Source organism: Oenanthe melanoleuca, chromosome 7, assembly GCF_029582105.1.
Source record: "Oenanthe melanoleuca isolate GR-GAL-2019-014 chromosome 7, OMel1.0, whole genome shotgun sequence".
In the NCBI taxonomy this organism is placed as follows: Eukaryota; Metazoa; Chordata; class Aves; order Passeriformes; family Muscicapidae; genus Oenanthe; species Oenanthe melanoleuca.
In genome coordinates, this window is record NC_079341.1 from 13,915,763 (window position 1) to 13,939,302 (window position 23,540).

Consider the following 23,540-nt stretch of genomic DNA (forward strand, 5'->3'; position numbering starts at 1 on the left):
GGTCAAGACCAACCAACTTCCTGGACCAGCAACACAAATTTAAGAGAGTGGTTTTAAGTGCCAACACTGCTCTCACATTTCAGGATCCCTGAATATCTGAAAGCTGTTTGGAAAGCCAAGTCCTGAGCTTTCCTACTGTTCCCCATTCTGTGTTTGATCAAATCTATCTTTTATTTTGCTTATGAGTAAACCATGCACAATACAAAACACTGACACAAATTATAGGCAAAATAAATATTTTATTGGTTTAATATACACTTTTTTAAAGAAATCAGCCCTTGTGTGTCTTCCTAACACAATTTAAAATTTCATAAACTTTTTCATATAATATTGTAATATTTGAAACTATTTTTGATTAAAGACCTTGACATAGTGTAAAGAGTTTTAGTAGATGGAAAAGGCAAAGGAGTAAAGAGAGTTCAAGCACAGCCAAAAGGGATATTATATATCCACTAAATGTTTATTTGACCACATAAAAACTCCAATGACTTCCAATTTTCTCCATTGGAACAATCAGATATTTACCAGGCTGACTGAAAATACACTCTGTGAGGGATGGAGAAGGAAAAGAGATTTTTTCCATTTTCCCCATAATATAAGCAAGGTCATTCATGCATTCCAAGTTGCAAATCCTAATTGCTTTCAGAAGATAGTATTTTTATTGCATTTTGGTTAATATGAAGCAGAACTTCTCTTGGTATGACTGCAAGTAGTCAACACCAAAAAAACACACCCCAGTGCTTAAATAAGGCACTTTCCTATAAAGGGATGAGCAGACAGTAAGGAAGCAAATAAAATTAGTTAAAAGTTGTCTTCTACACAAAGATAAGGCTTTCAGTGTCAGAACTTTAAGTAGTTTTAAGAGTAACCTCATGTCATTCTACCACTCTGCTAATAGTAACCGCCCCAAGAATTAACAGCAATTTGTATAACAGGTTTCTTTCCTTCTTTTGAAGTGGCTCTAAGTAACAGCAGTGGAAACCATTATTGGTTATTTCAAGCTCTTAAAGTGGATCAGTTATTGCACAATAAATACCTCATAGAGGTCAGTGTTTTGGGAGGGGTTGTTGTGGGTTTTTTCTATTTTTTTAAAAAAAAAGCTAGGCTGAATGTGTACGTGTTATTTATAAATTGGTTATGTCCGGAAATCTTCAAGTTTCATGATTCATCATTAGACAAAGAAATTAACTACATAAAAATTTACAACAGGGACATACAAATAAATACAAAACCTTTCAGAGTGATGCAATTTCACTGATGCTTTAAGGAAAGTAATGTTAAAGTGTCTAAGTCCTTACAGATGAACTCAAGGCAAGGTCCACATTGGAGAACTAAGCGCCAAACACAGCAGCCCATCTCAGCAGCTTTAACACTTCCTGAAGCAAAACCAACTCGACACGTTCACCAGTGGGAGCTGCCCAAAGCAGAATCCCACAGCACTTCCAACTTACATCCAACCTTTGAGGAAAAAAAAGGAAGATAAAGATCTAAATTAGATTTTTGGAAGCTTGTTTGTTATGTTTAAGTATGTATTTTGATACTATTCATATCTAAGGCAGGCAAACTGCAGAAATCCTCTTGCATGATGCATTCTCATAAAAAGTCATCACAGAGCATGCTGAAACTAAATATCAAGGACCACTCTATGAAAGCTGACAGGAGAAAAGGCCAAACTACAAACCAGCTGATTTTTCAAATCTATCCAGGATTATCAGTATTCTCTGTATTTAATGAACTTCAATTTTGATCATTTATATTTCAAGGGAAAAATGCAAACAAAGCAAGATTTAAGTTAGCAATGATATTTAACACAATCAAACTAAAAATAAAACCTGGGTCTTGCAGATCCCCAAAGATTACCTGTAGTACCAGTTTCATGGCTGTGTATCTTGTTTTGCAGTTGCAGATCTGCTTTGGGGTGATACAGCTGCTAACAATCCACTTACTATTTCTCTTCTTATTTCACCAACAATAGATTCCTTGATCTGAAAGGGATTAGCCAAAGTTTAAGGTCATTAATTTATATAAACAATGGATAAAACTAAATGATATTGCATATATGTTTGACACTAGCAACATGCATCACCAAAAAGTCAACTTGCAGAACTGTGAATGGAAAAACATTAGAAGAATGGAAAAATAACTGTAAGTAATTTTGAAGTTCTTGCAAGCTGTATAAACAAAAGCTAAACTAGTTCTATATTTCCCAATGGTAAATATATTTGTTTTACACTTAGCATATCTGGTTTTATACTAAGAAATAAATACATTTCAACTATGCAAAGGTCTGAAAAAAACCATTTCAGGATACATACATCAAAAACATCCCAAATGCACTACTCTTTGACAAGTTGTTATTCTCTTGAAAAGGAAGGCAGGACTGATCTCCTGCACAAATGGATTACACAGCAGAACAGACCCAAGTCCTTGAACACAAGCTGCTGTTTTCAAACAATTAAAAAGGAGACAAATCCTAACTGCATACTTTCAGCAGGAAAGAGAGAATTTCAAAGGTTGCTCACATTATCAATGGGCCATTGGGGTTTAATCAATGCCAGTGAAGGTTATTTTTCACAGGATTGTGACAAAGCATTTACCCATTAAGTTTTATATAAAACACACCTAGGACTTCCTACTAGCAGTCATTTGAGTGTGGCTGAGGCTACAACAAAAAAATAGCAGAGCACTGACGACTACAGTAAAGAAAACAAAGGAGAAAAAGAGGCAAAACACAGTTCTACAAAGGCATATTATGCTGCAAAGGAGCAGGGCATCACAAAGAAAAACAATATAGGCTTCTTGCAGGTACAAGAAATCTTTGGCAACAACTTATTTTTGAGATGGTCTTCAGGAGGGACAAGTCAGATGCAGTTCCAAGGACAGAGGAGGGCAACTGTGAGAAGGTGCAGGGGCCTTAAAGCCAGAGCCTGGCCCAGGGTCACAGACAGAAGCACCAGCATCCCAGTTAAGCAATACATTTTTCTTTTTCATGTTAGTCTCCCCTCTTCCTGGTGCGTCAAAAGGATTAAGCAACAACGTCAGAAGGGTGGCAGCAGCATTAGCAGCAGGTTATTTATCCCTTGTCCTCTTTGGCAGGCAATTCTATCCCTAAACCATTAGTGGCAAAGTTCCTCGTTTCATTACTACTTTGCATCAAGTAGAAATTCAGAGACTGTAACATTATTGGGCAACAGGTTTCCAGTTGGGCAGTTTGCTGATTACCAGACAGAAGAAAGGCCACTGTGTAATAGGGCCTGTTTCACCAACACCCAAAGGATGTCTATGCTGATGCTCACACTGATGTACAAAGCTTTAGAATCACTGTCAGCATAGTAAAGGGCTTTGAGATTTAGAAATGTAGGCACAAGGAAACCTGCATACAGCACCCCAGCTGTCCAGCAGGCATAAGAGAGCCCCCAGTGCTCTCCACCTTTCTTCTTTAGTATCTCATGGGGTGGGTCTGTGAGCTACAAAACAGTCACTCTGTACCCTCCTCTCAACAGATAGACAAAAATAAACCTCACTTTACCAAAAAAAAAAAGCTCATAAAAGCTTCCCAAATTAGCAAGAAAACGATTTAGTACAACAGACAGTCTTGTAACAAAGTAGAGACTGGAAGCAAAGCAGCTCCTGTTCTATTCTCAGCTCTTCCAACAGCTTCTGGCTTGACCTTGATTATTTGAGCCCTCTGCTTCTCACCTTCCTGTCTGGATGACAAGGCCACCCTCCAGTGCCTCATTTCACAGCCTCTGCTTCCTCCCCCCTCCAGACCCAGCAAGGTCACTCCTGTGTGGTGAGTGAGCACTGACTCCTGCAGTGAGTCAGTACCACACGTGTGTCGTGACCAATGGCCAATATTTGCCTTTTTCATTATAAATGGTTTAGGGCAAGGTGCACCTTCTATTTGCTCTGCAGAGGGCACAGCCTGCTGCCAAGGCTTCCTCTGTACAAAAGACAGAAAAGCTGTCAATGAATGCTCCATCAATGATTTTTAGCAAGTGAATGAAAACCTGATCATTTGAAAAATGAGAGAACTACTCATCAATGCTACATTTACTACTTTGATACAACACCAATACTCAATATTGCAGTGAAAACGCAGTATCACACTCATTTTTACAGCAGTAAACCAATGACCCTCTTCCTAGAAAATAATTATCATTACTGCAATATTATGTTACTGCTAAATAAAGAACCGATTGAGAGCAAAGTGTTCCACTGTGGCAAATCTGGACATTGGTGTTCTTCACCTCCTAACGAAAAATGGGAACGTGGCTTCTCACAGTGCTTATACTTCTGACCCTGGTGTACATTTCCTATCATTAAAAGAATTGTTTCCTACTCTACTTTCTTCCTGTGCCACTTCTTCATGGGAGCAGCCAGTGAGATCATATACTCAAAATAGTAAGATGAGGAGCCCAACACCTGCACACGTGCACAACCTACGTACGTTTTGAGGGATGTTGAGCTAACATGGATTTGAATGGAAAATGGAAAAGGGATGATTCTCTGCCAGACCATCTCTGTTCCATTAACACTCATTACAGCCTCTTAAAGCAAATTTTGACAGGAAAATCATACATTTCCTTAAAGTATAACTTCATTAAATGACATTTATAATGAAGACCTGTTAGCAAAATCAAAACTTCCATTGCTCTTAGGCAGAAAGATCTTTAAACTAGTACATCTTTTAAACTGGAGAAGAGCAGAGTGAGAGGGCCTGGTGGCCCTCTTAGTGACTGTGACTTACACAAGTCAAGCAGTAAGCACTAATGTGATAAGCCTGTGGAGGCTAGGCTATATTTCATCAAGAGCGCTACTGTTTACTATTTTAACACTCCATGTTGGTGACTGTTTTTCCATGGGAGTTAGCCCATTAATGCCAAAAGTCAACACCATTAGTTTTTTTCATGGAACAAATGCTTTCAGGTCAAAGTTCACGTGGCATTACAGCCCACCTAGGCATATCACACCCACTGCCTGGCTTCTCTCTCCCAACACAAGAGCACACAGCTACAGAGAATGGGAGGAATAAGCAAGGGTTCAATATTTGTGAGTGCATGCATCAAGAATGCATCCTACCAGATTTTTCTTTGGACAATGAAACTGGAGTTCCTTTGCTAACAACAGGGCTATTTACACAAGGCATTATTTCAATTTATGCTCTTTTTTAATCTTATGAAATAATAAAGGTTTTCTTAATATGTGTTTAATAGCATGTTCTGGCTCTACAAAATCTACCAGGTGCTTTAAGCCAATGTATCTCCACTCTGACCTGCAAAACTCCACGTGCTGAGAATCTTGAGTTGATCCAGAACCCACGGCCAAAGAAGTTAAACTGAGGGACAATCCCTCTGTGTGCTCAAATATTCATAAAGTGAGTCAAGCTCAGCTGTTTGCTGACTACTCATCTTTGAATAGTAGCCTCTCAGTTCAGAGTGGATTCTTTCAGCATTACAATGTCCTCAGTGCCACACAACCCAAATAATCTCTGTGCAAAGAGTACATATCTTTATTTGCTATCAACTAATGAACCTAAAGAGGAACTTTCACAGAGGCTAACCTCAGAAAAAATATTGACTGAAATAATTCTGTCCTTTGACTCTAGCTCACTTTTTTTGCCCCTGCTGCTTTTGCAGTACTTTTGAATTACAATTCTCCTTCCTATCTCAATTTCTTGTTTAGCAACCCTCCACCATGACACCATTGCCCTGACATGGAGTTTTACAGACAGCCTGGATACAAAAGCCACATCCTGGCTTCACTGCAGAAAAAGCAGTGCACTGCAAGATGTGCTAAATATCTAATGTGCAAGTCTTCTGATGAGTGGCCTGCATCTCATCTGTTTCAAAGACAAAGCTAAGGTAAAGCTGGTTCCAACTACCCACAGCCTCAACAAAAGCAGACCTGGAAGGTACCACGGCATTACAACCTGGCCAGTTGGACATTTCTAACCATGACATCTTACCTAGTCTTCAGGGCCTGTGGCAGAGCCCTACGAAAACCTCAAAGGCCAAGCCAAAGGCTAAGGGTCCAATGACCCTCAGCTGAAGGCTAAGTGGTGCCTCTCTTGTGAAGAGGGAATAAAATCCACAAGTTCTCAATTCCCATTTCTGCATTCAGAGCAAAGTTCGCTCCATTTTTTTTTCACAGGCACAAGTAGTTTCTTTGGCTTCCTTTCCTAATTTTTTTTCTGTCATGCCACTAACAAAACACATAGTTTTAGTCATGTTTCTTAACCTGGCCCACAGGAAAAATAACCAAGCACTCCTCACTTTCATTGACTGCCAATAAAACTAGTCCAATAGGATTGATCCAAGATCACTCTTAAACTCTGAAATAACTTTCCACCTGTTTCCAACTTGTTTCACTCACATTCCTATAGTCCTTAGTGGTTGGGGCAGAGGGACTGGGAAAATATGCCTAACATTTACTACAGCATTGTTTCAGAAACATTATTTCACCACTCAAATGAACTCCAGTTTGGCATTTTAGTAAGCAAACATGACAGAAATTTTCAGTTGGAAATCTGAAATACTGCTGCTTAACCAAGCAGTAGAGACAGCAAGTTCTTTCCCAGCCATACTTAGCTATTAATTTACACGCTAACCACTACCACTGAAAAAACATCCACTGCTTTGCACATAGACACAGCTGTGGCTCCAACACCTAGTGACATGTTCTGAGCTTTCAGACACAGCACAGGAACAGTACGGGGCCTTGGCTGGAGAGGGAAGAGAAAACCTCTCTGGACAGGAGTTACAGCCAGCCTTGTCTTTAGGTTTCAGAAAACTCAGTTCAAACATCCCAGATCTCAGCCCCTCCTTCCTCACCTCCCGTATGACTTGTTGCAGCTCCTCCTGCTCCACTGCTTTGTGGATTTCATCAACTGAAGGCATGAGAGGGACTTTTTCAAGTTTGTGCTCCACCTCTGGCCTGGAGTCTGCAAACTCCTCAGAGCTTTCCACCGGCTGTCCAGTGCCTGCTCTCACCGGGGGAGTCGGTGTTAAGGCAACAGAGGCTCGGTACAACTTCTTGCTTTGACTCTTGGCTTTTCTACCTGTGTGACCAGAGCACACTGAAGAGGAATCCGAGTTTCCATGGGAGAATACCGACTCTGCACCCTCTGCTGGGAGAGTTTCCAGTCCAAGCTCTCCTAGTCCTAAGCCCAGTTCAGACTTCAGAAATGACTGCTCTCGAATAAGCTCAGACACCTAAGGATTCAGAAAAGAAACAGCCCCAAATAAGCATACAAGAAAGTCACATACATACATGACTCAACTATGTTTTCTTGCTATTTATTTTATCACTTACTCATTCTCTCCATGTAACAAATATGCAAAATAAATATATCCTCAGCCTTTATGACTGCAACAAAGAGGATCATGAAAAGGAATGTACCTTTTTAAAGCCAACATAAATAAAAATTGTGGCTCTTCCCCAAGCCACTGACTTTTGCAATATGGATACATCTTGCCAGAGCCATTGACAGAGACACACGTAAGTGCTTTGATTTTTGTTTGTTCTTTCCTTTCTGCAGTTTTTGAACTACTTATTTTCAGTAGTAGAAAATGTCCAGAAATATAAAAAATCATTTTCCCTAGAAAATTCATGAGGTAGTACCACTCTTTGTATCAACTAAATGAAAAAGCATCTCATTTCTACATATTCTTCTTAAAAGCTAACAAGACTCTACAGCCACTTACACCTATAGTTAAATCTGCTTATGGAAAATTTCAGCTTTCAACAAAGCTATTTAAGGGAGTAAAGTGTTTCTGAAATTATGTGTCAAATTAATCTCCTGCAACCTATTTTAAAGTAACACCCTCCTGGTTATTTTCATCAGTAAAACACAGAGTACACAACCATTACTTACTGGTTCGATGACGTTCAATGGAGAAGGACACGACAAATTATCAGCACTTCTGCTTCCATACATACCCTGAAAAATTAAGTGAAGTTAATGCACTTAGAACTTTTTTAGAGCTCTCAGAAGCTAGGATATAAACATGCTGCATCTTAGACAACTTTCTGTAAAACCAGAAAGTTGGAAACAGGAAGCGGAGCTGGTTGGAGAAAGTTTATTTCAGTAATTTTTAAAGCTGGCCCTCTTCTATAAAAGGATTTATAAATAAAAAATATTTATATGGTTCAAAGAACACAAGTTTGGCTTGAGATCACAGTAATACCGTATTTTCCTGTTCTTGGATTTCAATTTTTTTCCCTATGACAAAATACTGAAGTGGAAGATGTGGCCTGTGCTGCTTCCACACAAGAGGATTGGCTAAGAAAGAGAAATGAAACCCAGGAAGAACATATGATACATTTTGTCTGTGCTTCTTTTGTTTGGCTGAGGACAGAATCGCAGCAGCAAAGAGAAGAACAGTCTTCCACCGAGTGAAAAATAAGAGAAAGTATATTGCCATGCCACCAGCAAACACAGACAAATGCCTTTTATTCCCCTTCTTGTGCTTTTGGGGAGTGCTTGTGGGAGCAGAGCTTCCCCCACTGTTTGTCAGGGAGCCATGTGTTTATCTGAAGGAGCTTCAAAAGGCAACAGAGGAAAAAAACTCATGACAATGGTATTTTCCCCATTTGTTTGGGGAATTTTTGTGGGGTTTTTTTTGGGGGGGGTGTGTGTTTTGTCTCCTCCCCACCCCATGGATTGGCAGAGCTAGAGAGAAAACACACTCTGTTTCTTAGAGGAGAAACACTGTGAATGTCTCATCTCTACAAAATTAGTGTAGGAGAACTCCAGAAAGCTCATCGCCATTCTCCAAGGATTTTAGATAGGAGCCCTAGCTACCAAAACTGTGAAAACTCAGGGTGATGAAGAGGAAAAAGAAGAAAGCACTGACAGAAGAAGTCTGCCTTTCTCAGCCCTAAAACCCCACAATGTATGTATTAACACCAAGAAAGTGACACACCTTTTCCCCAAGATGAAATACTAACTGAAAATGAGAAAAAGATGAACCCTGATCTTTAAAGGTCCCTTCCAACCCCAACTATTCTACAATTCTGTGATGAACATTACACTGAGAAAACATGTAATGCTGTTGCATAACTAATCTCACCATGTGTGTCTGAGGTCTGTAAGGTGAAGACATGTGCAGACTTCTGAGCTGGTCTTCCAAGGCAAGCAGACGATCTTCCAACTGCATCTCCAACTCCTGCAGCTCCATGCGGACAGACTTCCTCAGGCTCTGCAGCTGATCAGCTTCAAATCTATGGCAAGGTCATCACAAAAAGAACAAAAGCATTCACTGCACCCAGCTGCAAAGAGGTGCCACAAGTAAAGGACTTCATACAAGGGAACTCAAAGCAGAACACAAAAAGTTAGCTGAATGCCTACATGGCATGGAAGTCTTTTTCCAGTTATAGAAAATGCGTATCAGTCCATAGAATGAACAACATAGTGTACCACACAATATTCTCCAAAAAATTTCAGTTTAAATGCATATGAAATCAGTATTTATACATACATCTAACCAAATGCAATTTAAAACTGATAACAACAAGCACCACAGAGTAATGCAGTAATCGCATGTTACTTCTCCTGTGTGGTTACAGACTCACAGCTACATTTTGGCCAGGAAGCCACTGTCTGAGGCAGCCAACTGATTTCAAACATGTTTACTTTTAAAGTGATAGGCCAAGAGCTGATTCAACTAAACTAAATATATAATCAGTTTTAAAAATTGTTCCAGATCTGCAGATCTGCAGCTCCTGGCCAGCACAACCACATGGAGCCAGAACACAAATGCCATCTGTAGCCTGCTGAATAGCCACTGAAAGTTGGAAAAGCATCTGAATGCTACAGTGCTCATTCTTTATTACATCTACTAAGATTGGAGTTATCTAAATCCAAATCTTTAAGACTTTTTCCCCTTCAACATCCTATGTCCTATGATAACAGCCCTTAAAATCTGCAGCTGTAGAATCACATTGGAGAAAGGATGCAGAAAAAAAATAATTAGTGAGAAACAGGGATTGGAAGAAACAAGAGTAAAAAACTCTAGAATGAAGATGTATAAAAAAAAGAGTAAATAGGATTTTGGCAAAAACTCATCTCCAACCCTGTTTAAATTGAAACAAATAGATTTCTTGCTGACTTCAAGGGAAGTAACACATTTTCTGATATGCCAGGGTATTTTCTCTTTTTTCATTTTTTAAGAAAGATCATTTTACCTTTCCTCCTCTGTCATGTGCTGATAAACTGTGGTCTGTTGACGCAACATAGTCAATTCCAAATCCATCATTTGGGTTCTGAATAAATTTAGATTTCTCCTCACCACTTGTAGCTCCTGGAAAGTATTCTGGGGAAATAAAAATATAATAATGAATTACACGGGAAAATGAATTAAAGTAAGTCTGGATCTTGTAACCACATCTGCTCAGATGAGCCCTTTGAGTTAAAAGCACTTCAGCAACTTCAGCATATGACAGAAGCTGTATGTTGTACCTTCACAATGACTCAAGAAAACAGCATTTTCAGCTGTATCACACAAGCAAACACATGAAAATGTATTTAGATTAATTCCTTTTTAACATTATTTGCAAGAAGCTCTCTCTTGAGAACAAAGACAAGGAATTGCCCAAAGTTAGCACGTGACACATTTAGGATGTTTCTTTGTATTTCGTTGTGAGTCAGTACCACTCCATAAACAGGGTCACTTACTTCATAGAGAGGTAGAATGGATGATCTCTGAGTAGTGTAACCAGTGGCAGCTGAAAGATCCTGACCCCTCATCACTGGGTACTAGGGGGAAGAAACAAACAATTTAAATGGGAAAGGCATCCCCGCGAACACACAGACACTTCAAAAGCAGCCACTGCAAACACACAACATTTCTGGCACTGACACTTCTGCAACCCATGTGTTCAATCCACTGTGTTACAAATAGGCAACCCTACAAAATGGCAGCACCACTTCTTAATTGATATGTGCACCAAAGCTCAACAATGCAAGTATGCTGCTGCTGAAAAGCCAAATTAATCCTGTCTGACACGGTGAGCAGAAATAAAGAACAACTTTTTCTGCACAAAGTATTTTATGCTTGAAAACTTAGTAGTCTCAATTATCTCAGCTAATGATAAAAAAAGAACAATTCCAAACCCAGAACTGAGCAAATGAAACTGAGTCCCATTTTTAAATCGTGATTATAGTCAAATTTGTCATGGGATTTTCTTCAGTTCATAGTTTGGGGAACTTTTGTTCATTTTGGTTTTTAATCTCACTATGTTGCCTATATCTAAAGACCCCAGCTTGCCAACAACCTCTCATGAAAACAAGATTGCTGAAGAATTTCTATTTGCATGTTGTAACAACACATGGAGAAAACAGGTAAAATCCAGGGGTTTGTTACGTGCACAGACATAGCACAACAAAGAACAGTGGAAACAGCAAAAATGTTTACCTTCTCAAGCATGAAAAAGACAGCTTGTCCAATATAATTTTGAAAGAATTCAAAGGACTATTGATATGCCATGGAAAATCTGAAGCATGTTCATTCATATAGAGAAGTTTTGCTCCAACATGATCACATCAAAGGGATGAGTTTATTTTATCTCTGCCAGCTTTCTTTGTTCCCTGTTCTATCAGCAACTTATCTACTCCTCCTTATTCCTTCTTAAAATCAGGATCATATATTTAAACATCTCAACTCTTTCTTTAGCCATTAGGTATGCTACGTGCCAAACCCGATCTCTACTGTAGGAAAAATCAGGGAACGCATTTTCATTCCAATCTCTGCTGTGAGAAGGACCAAGCCCCCCAGATGAAACTAGTTTAGACAAAATATGCTGGAAGAAGAACAAGTGGGTTAATGTCACTATCCCCTCCAATGCCCTATTCTTTTTTGACTGAACCAGCTTGAGTTCTGAGTGTAATACAGTTTTCTTTTCCAGCAGGTTTAGTTAGCATGGTAAGTACTGAGCACAGATCAAGGCTGAAATTGGTGCACGAGAGAATTCTCTAGAGAAGGTTAAATTCTGCAAACACTTCTCCCAGGCACACCATGAGCACCACCTTTAGCAATGGTTGACATAAAACACAGGTGACCACAGATTTCTGCTGCAGAGCTGGTCACAGTACCAAATCTTGCTCTGAGAAGAAGGGCCAGCTGATGAACCAAAGCAAGACTGGGCTCACCTCTAACTGCTGACAAGTGAAAAAGTGAATAAAATAACAGGGGCCCAAAAAAGCCCATTACAGCCCCCCACCTGCAATATGGTGCAGCCAGGTGCATGTTTGCTCTTGGGCTAAATGCACTGAAATTTTAGGTATACAGTGGAATAGTGCTCACATATTCATACATTAATGAGCAGAATCTGTAACTGCTTTGCCCACACAGCCTCCTGCAGAAGCTTGCAGGATCCTAAGTTGGATCCCTACCTAAGAAAACAGCAGAACCAGGAGGCAGAGGAGGAACAGCTGGCAATCAGGAGAGGAGGAGCAGAAGGTGCGGCACAAATTGGTAAAATTTATGTGCTTGCATTCTGCAAGCATTTTGTCTCTGAGTGATGAGATGGACAAAATTTCACATGCTCTGACAAAATCCATTCTTAATAAAAGACTGATGGTATCAAGAATATGTTGGCTATCTCCAGAGTTGTAAATGAAAAAGATTGGCATGAAACAGCACAGAAAGACACGGAGATCAATCACTGACATCATTATTGAAGCTTTGCGACTTGTAAAGAAAAAAATAAACTTTTAACAGCTGAATAAGAAGTATGTCAAAAGAAGAGAAATCAAAGGATTGGCCAGACCATTCTGTGATTCTATAAATATGCATTTTAAAATCTAAAGCTAATAATTCTTATCTTAAAATAAAATAATAGCTGATTAAGAGTACACTCTTCCTCCCTTCCATCCAAGAATATCCATAAAAGCTAAAAAATAAAAAATACTGGAAAAAGAAAAAATCAGTCTGGGTCAACCACAACAAGAAAACATTAAATGCAAAAACAATGGAGCACTGAAAAGATGCTCAGAGAATAATAGAATATATTGACTTGGAAGGGATCCACAAGGGTCATCAAAGTCCACCTCCTGGCTCTGCACAGGACAACTCCAAGAGTCACACTCTGTCCCTGAGAGCACTGTCCAAATGCTTCTTGAACTCCATCAGGCTTGGTGCTGTGACTTCCCTGGGGAGCCTGTTCCAGTGCCCAAACACCCTCTAAGTGAAAAACTTTTTTCCTAATATCTAACCTAAAACTCCCACCTTTGAACACATTAAACTTGCCTCTTTAAACAGAAGCTTGCCTCTTTAAACAGTAGCAAATCAGACTTGAACATAAAAAATATCTTTTTTTTCCCAATCTGTTGAACTACACAAATGAATATTCAGGTTTATCACCTTGGTTTGGTAAGGATAAAATAAGGAGCCCCTTTGTCCAGGGGCAAAACGTGGCCTCCTCTTACCTGCGAGAGGTTCTGCAGAGAGTTTCTGATGTCATGCAGGACCCTGCGTAGCTGCATCTCCACAGTGGAGGGTGGGTTCATGGCAAGAGGACGATGAGGAACTCCATGCCTTGGAAAGAAGGGACAGCTGAAGGGGGGAAGCATGGCACTGAAGGAAGAGCCAGAGATGCTTGGGACACTGTGGCTGCTGAGCGTCCTCATGTGCTCGCACAGCGGCCTGTCCTGCCACTCTGTGGGGAGGGAATGGAGGGAGCACGTGGACTGGGACATGGCTGCTGGCGTGTGCAGGGGGCAGCTCTGTACCCTGGTGGGACTGAGCTCCTCAGGCAGCCTGCTGGGCCCAGCCTGAGGCACCTCTTTCTTGGAGGATGAGGGTGCAATAAACAGAGTGGATTTGCACACAGGATGGCTGGAGGCTGCCTCATCCTCACTTCTGTCATCCTCAGATGCTGCTTTCTTGTCCTCCTCCACTTGTGTGTACTTGTAGGTGAAAGAAGGAGGACTGCAGAGTGTCTCTTTTCCTGGAGTTAACTGAACATTCATAGAGGACACCACTTTCACTGGATTCAGCAATGCAGTGGGGAGAGACTGAGACCGCCTTAGAGGAAAGCCTGGTTCAGCAAACCAGAGCCTCTGCTTCCTCAGAAGATCTTTTGACTTCAGCAGAGTGCACCTGGCCTTGGAGTCAGGTGAGTTGATGATCCTCAGCTCAGCTCTTTGCAAGGCAACCTGAACTCTGTCTACAGATGATGTGGAGGAGCCATCACCTTCCAGAGACTGCATCGACCTGAGGATATGGTGTGTGTGATACTGAGGAAACTCAAATACACTGCCTTCCTCCAGCACATCTGATTCTTTTTGCTCACTGGAAATGTCTTCCTCTTTAGAGCTGACCTCTCCTTGGACTGTCTCTGATACATGAGATGACTTGCTTTCTTGTCCTTGATTTTGTTCAGTTCTACAGTCACTGAGTTTTCTGTCTTCACTCCTTCTGCTATCAGAAGATGTCCCTACCTTTTGTCTCTCTACTTGAGACATAATATCCTCTTCATCATCATCATAATCTTCCTCCTCATCATCTTCCTCCTCCTCTTCAAACTTATCAAAGCAGGGCAGTTCCTTGGCTATCGGTGTCTTCTGCTCCTCGCTGTGCGATGTCACAGTTGTTTCACTGTCACAGCTGTCAGCACTGCTTCCCATGCCCTGCAAAGACTCCTGAACCTAGGAAAGATATGAGACAGCAAAGGAGTGAACTCAGCTACTGCCTTCTCAGGAGTCAGGCCAAGAGTCCAAGAACACCTTCATTGGGTATTGGGTGGGGAGCAGAAAGAATAATGCACTTAGTTTGCAAGAAAAACAGTGAAGGAGAACAAAGAAACCATGGTATCAGATACAATAGGAGTACAATGAAGTATGGCACCAAAAGGAAGTTTTCATTTTTCTAAAGAGAAAATTCTTCACACATTCCTTTGATTTGACAATAAATTCAATATTGTCAGAATAGAAGTGGCAAGAGTAGCAAGAAGAATACAATGCTGGTATTTTACGAAGTGTGACAAGCAGATAGCTGGGTCATGGTACAAAGCAATTCCCATTTATAAATGTTCACAACACTGAAATGAATAGCAGCATTAGGAAATGCATACAGAGAAGTGAGGAGAACTGCAGACTGTGGTGAAACTGTGTTCCAGGACAACACTAAGAATGGGAAAGCCATTCTATAAACTCAGCCTCCTTAATTAAAGAATTGTTGAAGACTGAGACTATCACATTAGGATGTTAATCTCAGTTGAAGAACACATCCGGTGTGTCCTAATCCTTCATCACATTGTTCAATTATGAGAAAGGCATAAGAACTTGGATGGAGAATTTTGGCTTCTTTGGTAATATGAAACCCCCTTGCAGAATACCCTATCTCAATGTCAAAATCTCCCTCAGAAATTTTAGAAGTCAGAGATGAAAGGCAATATGATTCAAATTTTGAGGTCTCTCCTGAGAACTCCTTTCCAGAGGAAGGCTATGGGTGCTACAGTCAATAATTTAACAGTAGATGGCACTAAATTACCATACTTTTAAGAAACAATATATACTCTTCTGTATCCCCTTCTTCTTTTCACAGGCTCTCTTCTCTAGCTGCCAAATTCTCCTTTCCCCTAGCTGCATCATCCACCCCTATTTTCTAAATTCACCTCAGCATTTGGTCTGAATGAAGGAGTGAAGGTGGCAGAGGAGAGCCTAGCAACACCATGGCACAAACCTCGTGCAGTCTTAATACACCTTTTCAAAACAGCATAACAGAAAACAGAAAAATCCCTTCCCTTTACAGCCAACACAGATAAACTCCAGCAATATTCCAGTGAAGAAGTACTTAGCTGAAACATACTTTTAGTGGGCTCTTAATCAGGTTAAAACCAACATAAAGATCAGGAGTGAACAACTCTCCTCCAAGACATCTTCTAACTTGAACTTCAGTGCATTCACAGCTCTGTAGAGAGCTGAACAAGTATGTCAGATGTTTATGCTTTTTGCAGGGACTCAGGATCATTTTTCCCTTCATTCATTTTTACTTCTTTTCTTGCTCTTGGAAAGCATGAAGCTGATGTTCAAGGGAGACAAAGACTAACACTGTCTTGGCTTTTATTCTGGTACTTAGTTAAGAATTACAAAATTGGAAAACCCAGAATTCCAGTACTAAAATGAAAAAGCAACACTGATGGATGTAGAGGGTAAAAAAAACTCTTCCTAGTAACTGCCCAATAGCTTTTAAAATGCTTGGTGTGCCACAAGAGAGAAACATATGGTAGCATAAGAAACAGTTCAGCAGATACAAGTTACAGAAATAAAATTGATGGAGGTACCCAGAATCCTCCCTATTCCTTAGGGCTGTGGTCTAGGTCCCAGGAATAGCTGGCCTTGAGGACAGGATCTGACTGAAAACTTTTCTCTGACAGGCCAATCAAATAATGGCTATTACTGTGTGAATGTTTTAGGAGAACAGCTCTCCAAAATACCAGATACAACACAAGCTGTGCAAGCATGTGTATTGAGCAGACACCTAAAAACCAGGCTGGAAGCTTTCCCTAAGACATGAGGTCTCTGGTCAGCATCACAGCAATTTCTGGGACAAGAAAGATCATAGAAGGTGAAGATCAACTAAAATTAGTCTATTATCACAATAAAGCTAGTGTGAAATTGTTTTCATTTTCTGTCAGTTTTTAATTTCAAAAAAAAGAAAAAAGAAAAATATGCAGGGGGCAGGGGAGACAAGAACAAGGAGAGTGGGAAGGCAAAAATTATTAAAAAAATGAAACAATCAGCAGAATAGCTATAATCTTTCAAGACCTTAATCTCTAGCCACTACTGAGAGGAATCAACTACCAGACAGTGAGAAAAGATACACCAGAAACAGCAATCACGACATACTGAATTTAGAGCTTGTTCCAGCCCCAAGCATACCCAGATTAACCTACCAGAAAGGCTTTAAAATTTGAACTCAGTTCTGTAAGAGACTCAGCAGGCCAAGCTCTGAAAATTATGATTTTATAGGATCTAGACTGATGGTCACAGTAGCAGTCAAACATCAACATCCCTCCTACCCTTCCCTACTGTTTCACACTAATCAGAGTATTTCAACCACAGGATGAGAACCTTACCTGGAGCTGATTGAATGGAGAACAATCTGTAGAGTCCTCAGCGAAGCCACTGCTGTCAGAGTGCTGACTTGCTGTCCTTAACAGCTGATCTGTTTAAAACAACCAAAATCCAACTGTAATTCCTTTACAAATCCTAGTCTTTCAAGACCAATCACATTCAATACAAGCTTTCCTCTTACAGCAAAGTAACATTAAGTGGGAAATACAATTGCTTTTCAGGCTCCACTTTGAACAAAACAGAGAAACAACTTGTTTGTTTCAAGCAAAATATCTCTCACCCAAAGCCCGACTTGTGAAACTTCACTTTCCTCCCCATGCTGTGGAAAAAGCCCTCTGCAGATATTGCCACTATTGGAGTTTTGCTTTCACAAAACTGTATCATTGATTAACTCACGTGCAGGCAGTGGAAGAGTTGCTTTTGTGTTGAAAAGTCCCGATTTGACACCTCTCCTGATCATGGAGATAGATAGAGATCACTGATTTCCTACCAGCCTAGGCCACCCCACACACCCAAAGGGACAGCATCACATGGGCAGAAAGGGCCATGTGGAGGCTCTGGAACTGCTGGAGAGAATCCTCCACTGGGCTAGAGGACAAAGGCAGAACATCCCTTACACATCAGTGGGCAATCTGCCAAAGCACATTCCCAGTGCTCATCTTATACATGAGAGATAAAGATCCTCATGCTTGTTCCTTTCTACTCTCATTAGGTAAGCATTAAAAGAGCCTAAAGAGGATCTAAAACCCTAAGTGCTTCCCAGGAGTAATTTCCTCTGGTGCAAGCACTGCACTCACTAAGCAGCTTTGCAGGGAGATCTCAGCAAGCTCTTCAGCACACTATTGCATGTATATTGCTCCTGACAGGACACAGGAAGCACCCACCAAGTGCAAGGTTTATCTTATGGCACCAGAAATATTTTACTCAGCCTGAGGCCAGCACAAGCAACAACCTTATCTCACCTTTAGCTCTCAGCAGAAGTATAAAACTTTGGAGGTGGGAAGTAACTACAGTGGCCTGTAGCCCCCAGACCTCTGCCACCTTCTCCTCTTCACCCTTAGGCAACAGCTTGCTGCTGTCTTCTCAAAGGCTCATGCAGAATTTTGCCCCAGTTAAATGTCATCATATAATTAATTCCAGTTCACACCTCAATGCATTATGAAAACCGCTGGGTATTCACAACTAATTATTTTAGTATTAATTTTGATAAACATTTTACTAACACAGAAATAAGTAAGAGCCTGCACAGCCTATGAACACCAGTAGAGGCAAACTGCTCACTAAGCTTCTGTATCAGTGATGTCACACAGCTTTTAGGGAGTGCTGTTCAAATTGTGCTGCTGCTCTGTTATCATGGTAGCCACAATATCCTGCAATGACAAACAACTTTTCTACCTCAAGACAGACATCCCCACCCAACTCCCAGTAAAGACAATGGAAATTACTTCCCTGAGAACTAGATCTTATTAACTGCCCATTTCAATTAATACAGCTGAAAGAGCATGCCACGAACAGCTTGTCACCACAGCTGAGGCTGAGGGGAAGCTGTTACCTTCTTCAAGGTGAACAGTTAGCTAATTTTGTTGCCAGACACTCTGGCCTTCTCTTTCTCTTTCTTTATCTGGTGAATTTTAATTTAAGAGGAAAAAAACCACTACTGGTGAAAGCCTTACCCTCTCTTAGGGAAGAGATCCCCATTAGGTCAGAGAAAGCAATGCACCAGTGCATGTGCTGGCATCTTCTTTTCATGTGCATGAACTTCATTACTGCTCAACAGGATTCTGACCTGTCCTTCTATTTCCTTCTCAGTCAGTATTTCCTTTTCAGCTATAGGAAGGAAAATTACACCTATGTTTTCCCAAATCAATTCTTGGCCTTCTCAGAGACACAGTACTAAAGTTAAAATCAGTCTTCCAGATAATTTTCTATAGCATTGATTATTTATCCACATGCTTTGACAACCCTACAGGACAGATACTGCCTGGCAAGGGATCAGCCTAGAGCAGTCATTCACACCAGTCTCATTTATTCATGGCAAATGACTGGCACAGCATGAACAGATTCAAACTGCCTTGGCTCCACCTCAGGAGACATCCCTTTATACAGACATCCCATGTTTTTTGTGCCACAGAGCTGCTAGGATTTTTTAAACATTTTAAAGCAAATCAGAAGAGACATGTTTTCTGCATAGTCATTTGCTATCACACCTTACCCTTGTCTTTCACAAGGTCTTAGGGCTCTCCATGACACCACTATGATGCAAATGCAGTAAAAAATTATAAAAGAGCTGGAATATCTACTGAATCAGTAGTGAAATTACAAGGTTTGGTTCTGTAAAGACTGGAAATACCAACTACTGTGCTGGGATATGCAGATACATAATGGTATCCACCCTCCTTGACAATACTGATCCAGATATGTAGCCTGCTCCATAGCACCTAGGTATCTCCCAGATTCAAGCAAATAAGGGGAAAAATACAAAAACACTTCTAAAAAAAGCTTCACAGCTACATTCTGTTATTGATTAATGGTCTCCTGGCAAAGAAAGAAGTCTGTGATGAGATATGGCTCCCCTCTCTTCACCTCAAGTGCAGAACATTCAGCATCAAGAGTTGGTTTATAGGGGCCAGCCTGGGATCATCCCTTGCCCTGTGTAACCCCAGCAAGGCAATTGTACCTTCTGCAAAAAGGTGCCACTGCACAACACTGACTAACACTGACTCTGCCACCCAAAGCTACTGTCAACACTACACAGAGGAAATCTTCTGAACCACTGGGAGGCCAGGGGCAGGATAATAAGGAAAGTGTGGGAGAAGGAACCAGCCACGACAAACAAAACCAGCAGGAACAAACTCCCATCTCAGTTTAACAGAGTACAAATTAAAATGCTTCTCAGATTGTTGTTTTAAGCTATATAAAAAAATCAAAGTATATTTAGGCACTGAATATGTGTCCAAAAAATGTGTGTATTCATTAATAAAATTAATCAACTGAAAATGTCCTAAACAAAGAACACATGATGAAGAAACAAGTCTGTGACATTCAAAAATATGAGAGCAGATTCATCAGAGCACCCCACCAGGGAAATGATTTGCTCATTTATTGTAACATAATAATGAGCTACCACTGGACTGTCAGTCTCACCTCTTCCATGTCACTCAACTGCTCACACAGAAGAGAAGAAATATGTGGAAACTGTCCATGAAGATTTAACATTTGTTTCTTGTACCTGTACTATTGGAAAAGCTCTAATGCACTTTGTATTTTATAAGATAATTATTAAATTAACACTCCTAACTTAACAATAAAGTATTTCATTATGGGATTAAACACCAGCTGTGTCTTTTTTGCATACTCATCACACCATGCACCCCAGCACTAACAAAACCAGCACAACAGGGAGCCCTGCTGCAAAAACTCTCTGAGTCCCTGGGGATTTCCTTGCATCTGGACAGATAAGCACAGACTCCCACAAATACTAAATCTGTTCCAGATGTTTTCTTCTCACTCCCCCATCTCCAATCTCCTGTGGAGCTGCACCCACAGAGAGCTATAAATACAATAATATATTAAGGACAGGAAGTGCTGATGATGTGCTGCTTCCCTTTCAAGAACTAAATTTTCAAAACCAGTAACTGCTTTTGACTATCAACGTAGAATGCCTTAAAAGAAACAGGTCTGTGGCTACTCAAAATTCCACAGGCCCATGTTGATACCAACAACCAGACATTCACGAGTTGCAGTGTCTTGAGATTTTTCCTCTAGGCTCTATATCTGTATTTGTCTTGCTTTTGGGGCATTTTCTGGAAAAGAAGGTGCTGCTGTATGATATGTCAGTAAGAACTATAGTTTTGCACTAACAAACCTTTCTACCAGATAACTTTGCAATAGGTTGTTTTTTATAGAGCACACATAGCAGCGCTGTTTGTTTACAAACTAGCTGAAGCTTTTCATTCTTGTGTTCCTAACAAAACTGAAATAAGAATAATAGGAATTTAATTGTGAGTCTAAGCAACAGTAGATGTGTTGTTCAACCATAACAGTCAACCAGACCATCTCAGTAGGAGAGTCTCTTTTTTAATTTGAATACTTCACTTCTTAAAGGCCCTCTTAGCACACGTTACAAGCTGTTGTAAATTTCAGAGAAAGCATCCACAGCCCTCTGTGTAGATGTAAAATGACACTGCAAGGTTTACAGTAATCTGTACCAGAGAACACTAACCCTGTTAATTGACAAAGAAATATCACCACATAAAAAAAGGAGTACAGAAGTAATCCTTCAGGGCAAGCATTCATCTGGAACAAATCTTTTGTTTATGGGTGCCTATGAACAGTAGAGACAAAGCCACTGAAACAGGTGGGTTTGTATGAGGAATGTCAAATGAAATCACGTTGCAACAGAAAATCCGTGGTTAAATTTCATGCTGATCCCATACCATGAGATTGCCAGTGAGAGTGGCATTTCACATTAAGACACAATGGCCAGCATTTTTAATAAGAGGCCATTAACTCTGGACACCTTCTAACATCCAAACATCCACTCTCTGAGAAAACCGGCCTCTATGCTGTCTCATGTTGGACAACTTGCAAAAACAAAAGTTGGCTACAGTTTTTTACATTTTGGGTAAGTTTCTCCATCAAATGCTCTGCCTCTTAGCAGCTTTACTGAAATCCACACAGAACTAAGTCTTAAATTTTTTGCATCTTCAGGTGAAATAAAATGGTCTCAGACTAACTTGGTCTCAGACTAACTTGGTCTCAGACTAACTTTTAGAAAATATGCAAGCACCGACACCCTTGTCAGGTAAATCCTAGAAAATCTAGGCAATGCCTACCTGATAATAAAGTGTCACCACTAATTTGTGTGAAGTGTATTCAGAAATAGGAGGGACATAGTGCCTGGGAAACACGACCCAGGCACAGCCTGCTTCTGTCAGATGGAAGTCCCATTGCTAGAACTGTTGGTGCCTTTCAGCAAGTACACACAGGACCATCTCACTTTTCTTTGTTGTGTGGTGGAAGAAGATGGTAAAATAACTATTGGGAGCAGAAAAGATGAAAACATGTATTTTTTTTTTTCCTCCTTGACTGCAGGTCCTGGTTATTTAAGTTAGTTTTCTCTGAAAAGTTCTCCCTGAAGCTGGAAAGGCCAGGCAAACAGGAAACCTGCCCTGTAAAGACTGCACCGTTTTTATGGAGTCATGTAAAGCAGGTGGTAATGAACTTCAAAATCACCTAAGGAGGAAGTACTGGGAGCAGTTAGAGATCCAGTTTCTGGCAATCCTTGGAGGCCTATGTTTGTAGCAGAGGAAGCTTAGTGAGCACCAGGCTGTGCTGTGCAGAACACTGATGAACAAGCAGCACAAGTTATCACCAACAACCAGGCATTATCCTCCAACACAGTCCAGGGCACTCTCAACCATTTTAATGCAATTCAGCTGACAGTGTCAATTCATTTGTGCAAACGCAAGTAAGATGATCTCTGTTTCTTTAGACAAGTTTTTCTTCTGCATCTTTTAAGTGTCTAGAAATGCTATTCATGTTTCACCAAGAAATTGCATTGCAGCTAAGCACCTCCGTAAGTGCAACAAGCTTTAGTTCGTCTTTAATTAAATGTGTCAGCTAGAGAACAGACTTCACTTGCTTACTGGGCAAAGCAACAATCACAAAATAAACTTTAAAATCAGCTTTATCCCCCTCCCAAGCCATAAAACACATAAATGAGAATTTGAGATGAAAGCACAAACTAAGTGAACCACAACAGCCAGTGCACAGTGTTTTCCTTGTGAGGGACTATGATTTCCACGTGGGTGTAGAGACACTAGTTTTCTGTGCAGGCAGCCTGCAGACAGAGAAGAGGTGCATAGGAAAAAGCTGCATGTATCATGCAATTTAGGTTTAAAACAATGTAATTTCAGTTTAAATGGGTATCTTAAATTACAGGATTTACTAAGGAAAAAATCCCACACAATCTGAATTAACATTTCAGGCCATCTGAGCTAGCATCAATTACACAGAAGTGAAAACAGCCAGTGAGGCTACAGGGCTGTTTTCTTGCCTGTAATTTGGTTGGCACTTTGTAATAACGTTATGTGATTTAGCTAAAAAAGAAACCTGTATCTTTTTTATTTCTAGAGAGAAAATAAACTTTAGAAGCTTAAAATATCTGAATCAGCATTTCAGAGATGGAAGGACGCTTGGCATTCTGCTGTCTCACAGAAGTAGAAGTGTACTCACCTTTCCTTGACTTGGTCACTGCTAGCTGGTGTGTAGCTGAAACATGAGGTAGATCCCCCTCTGTACTCTGGATCTATCAGGAAGAGGAGATGAATATTTTGTGAGGTCAACTGGAATATATTCCTGTGCTTAAGAATGCCTAAACTACAAACATTGCACATGCAGGAGGAGGTTTTGGTGTTATTTTTTCTCCAACTGAACAGCCTATACTGATTGAAAGAGC

At 40.4% G+C, this 23,540-nt stretch overlaps 1 protein-coding gene across 3 annotated transcripts in view; it reads right to left on the reverse strand.

Annotated features, from left to right (window-relative positions):
* Window positions 1-219: 219 nt before the first annotated feature.
* ITPRID2 (ITPR interacting domain containing 2) overlaps window positions 220-23,540 on the reverse strand; it is a 39,992-nt gene continuing 16,671 nt past the window's right edge. For all 3 annotated transcript variants that reach the window (XM_056496211.1, XM_056496212.1, XM_056496214.1), the window contains 10 exons: window positions 23,318-23,390; window positions 17,083-17,171; window positions 13,430-14,650; window positions 10,679-10,759; window positions 10,189-10,316; window positions 9,075-9,225; window positions 7,877-7,942; window positions 6,834-7,214; window positions 1,861-1,985; window positions 220-1,458 (listed from right to left, as the gene is read on the reverse strand). In XM_056496211.1, coding sequence (XP_056352186.1) covers window positions 1,875-1,985; window positions 6,834-7,214; window positions 7,877-7,942; window positions 9,075-9,225; window positions 10,189-10,316; window positions 10,679-10,759; window positions 13,430-14,650; window positions 17,083-17,171; window positions 23,318-23,390 — 2,301 coding nt within the window. In that variant the 3' untranslated portion in view covers window positions 220-1,458; window positions 1,861-1,874. The remainder of the gene's footprint in view (window positions 1,459-1,860; window positions 1,986-6,833; window positions 7,215-7,876; window positions 7,943-9,074; window positions 9,226-10,188; window positions 10,317-10,678; window positions 10,760-13,429; window positions 14,651-17,082; window positions 17,172-23,317; window positions 23,391-23,540) is intronic.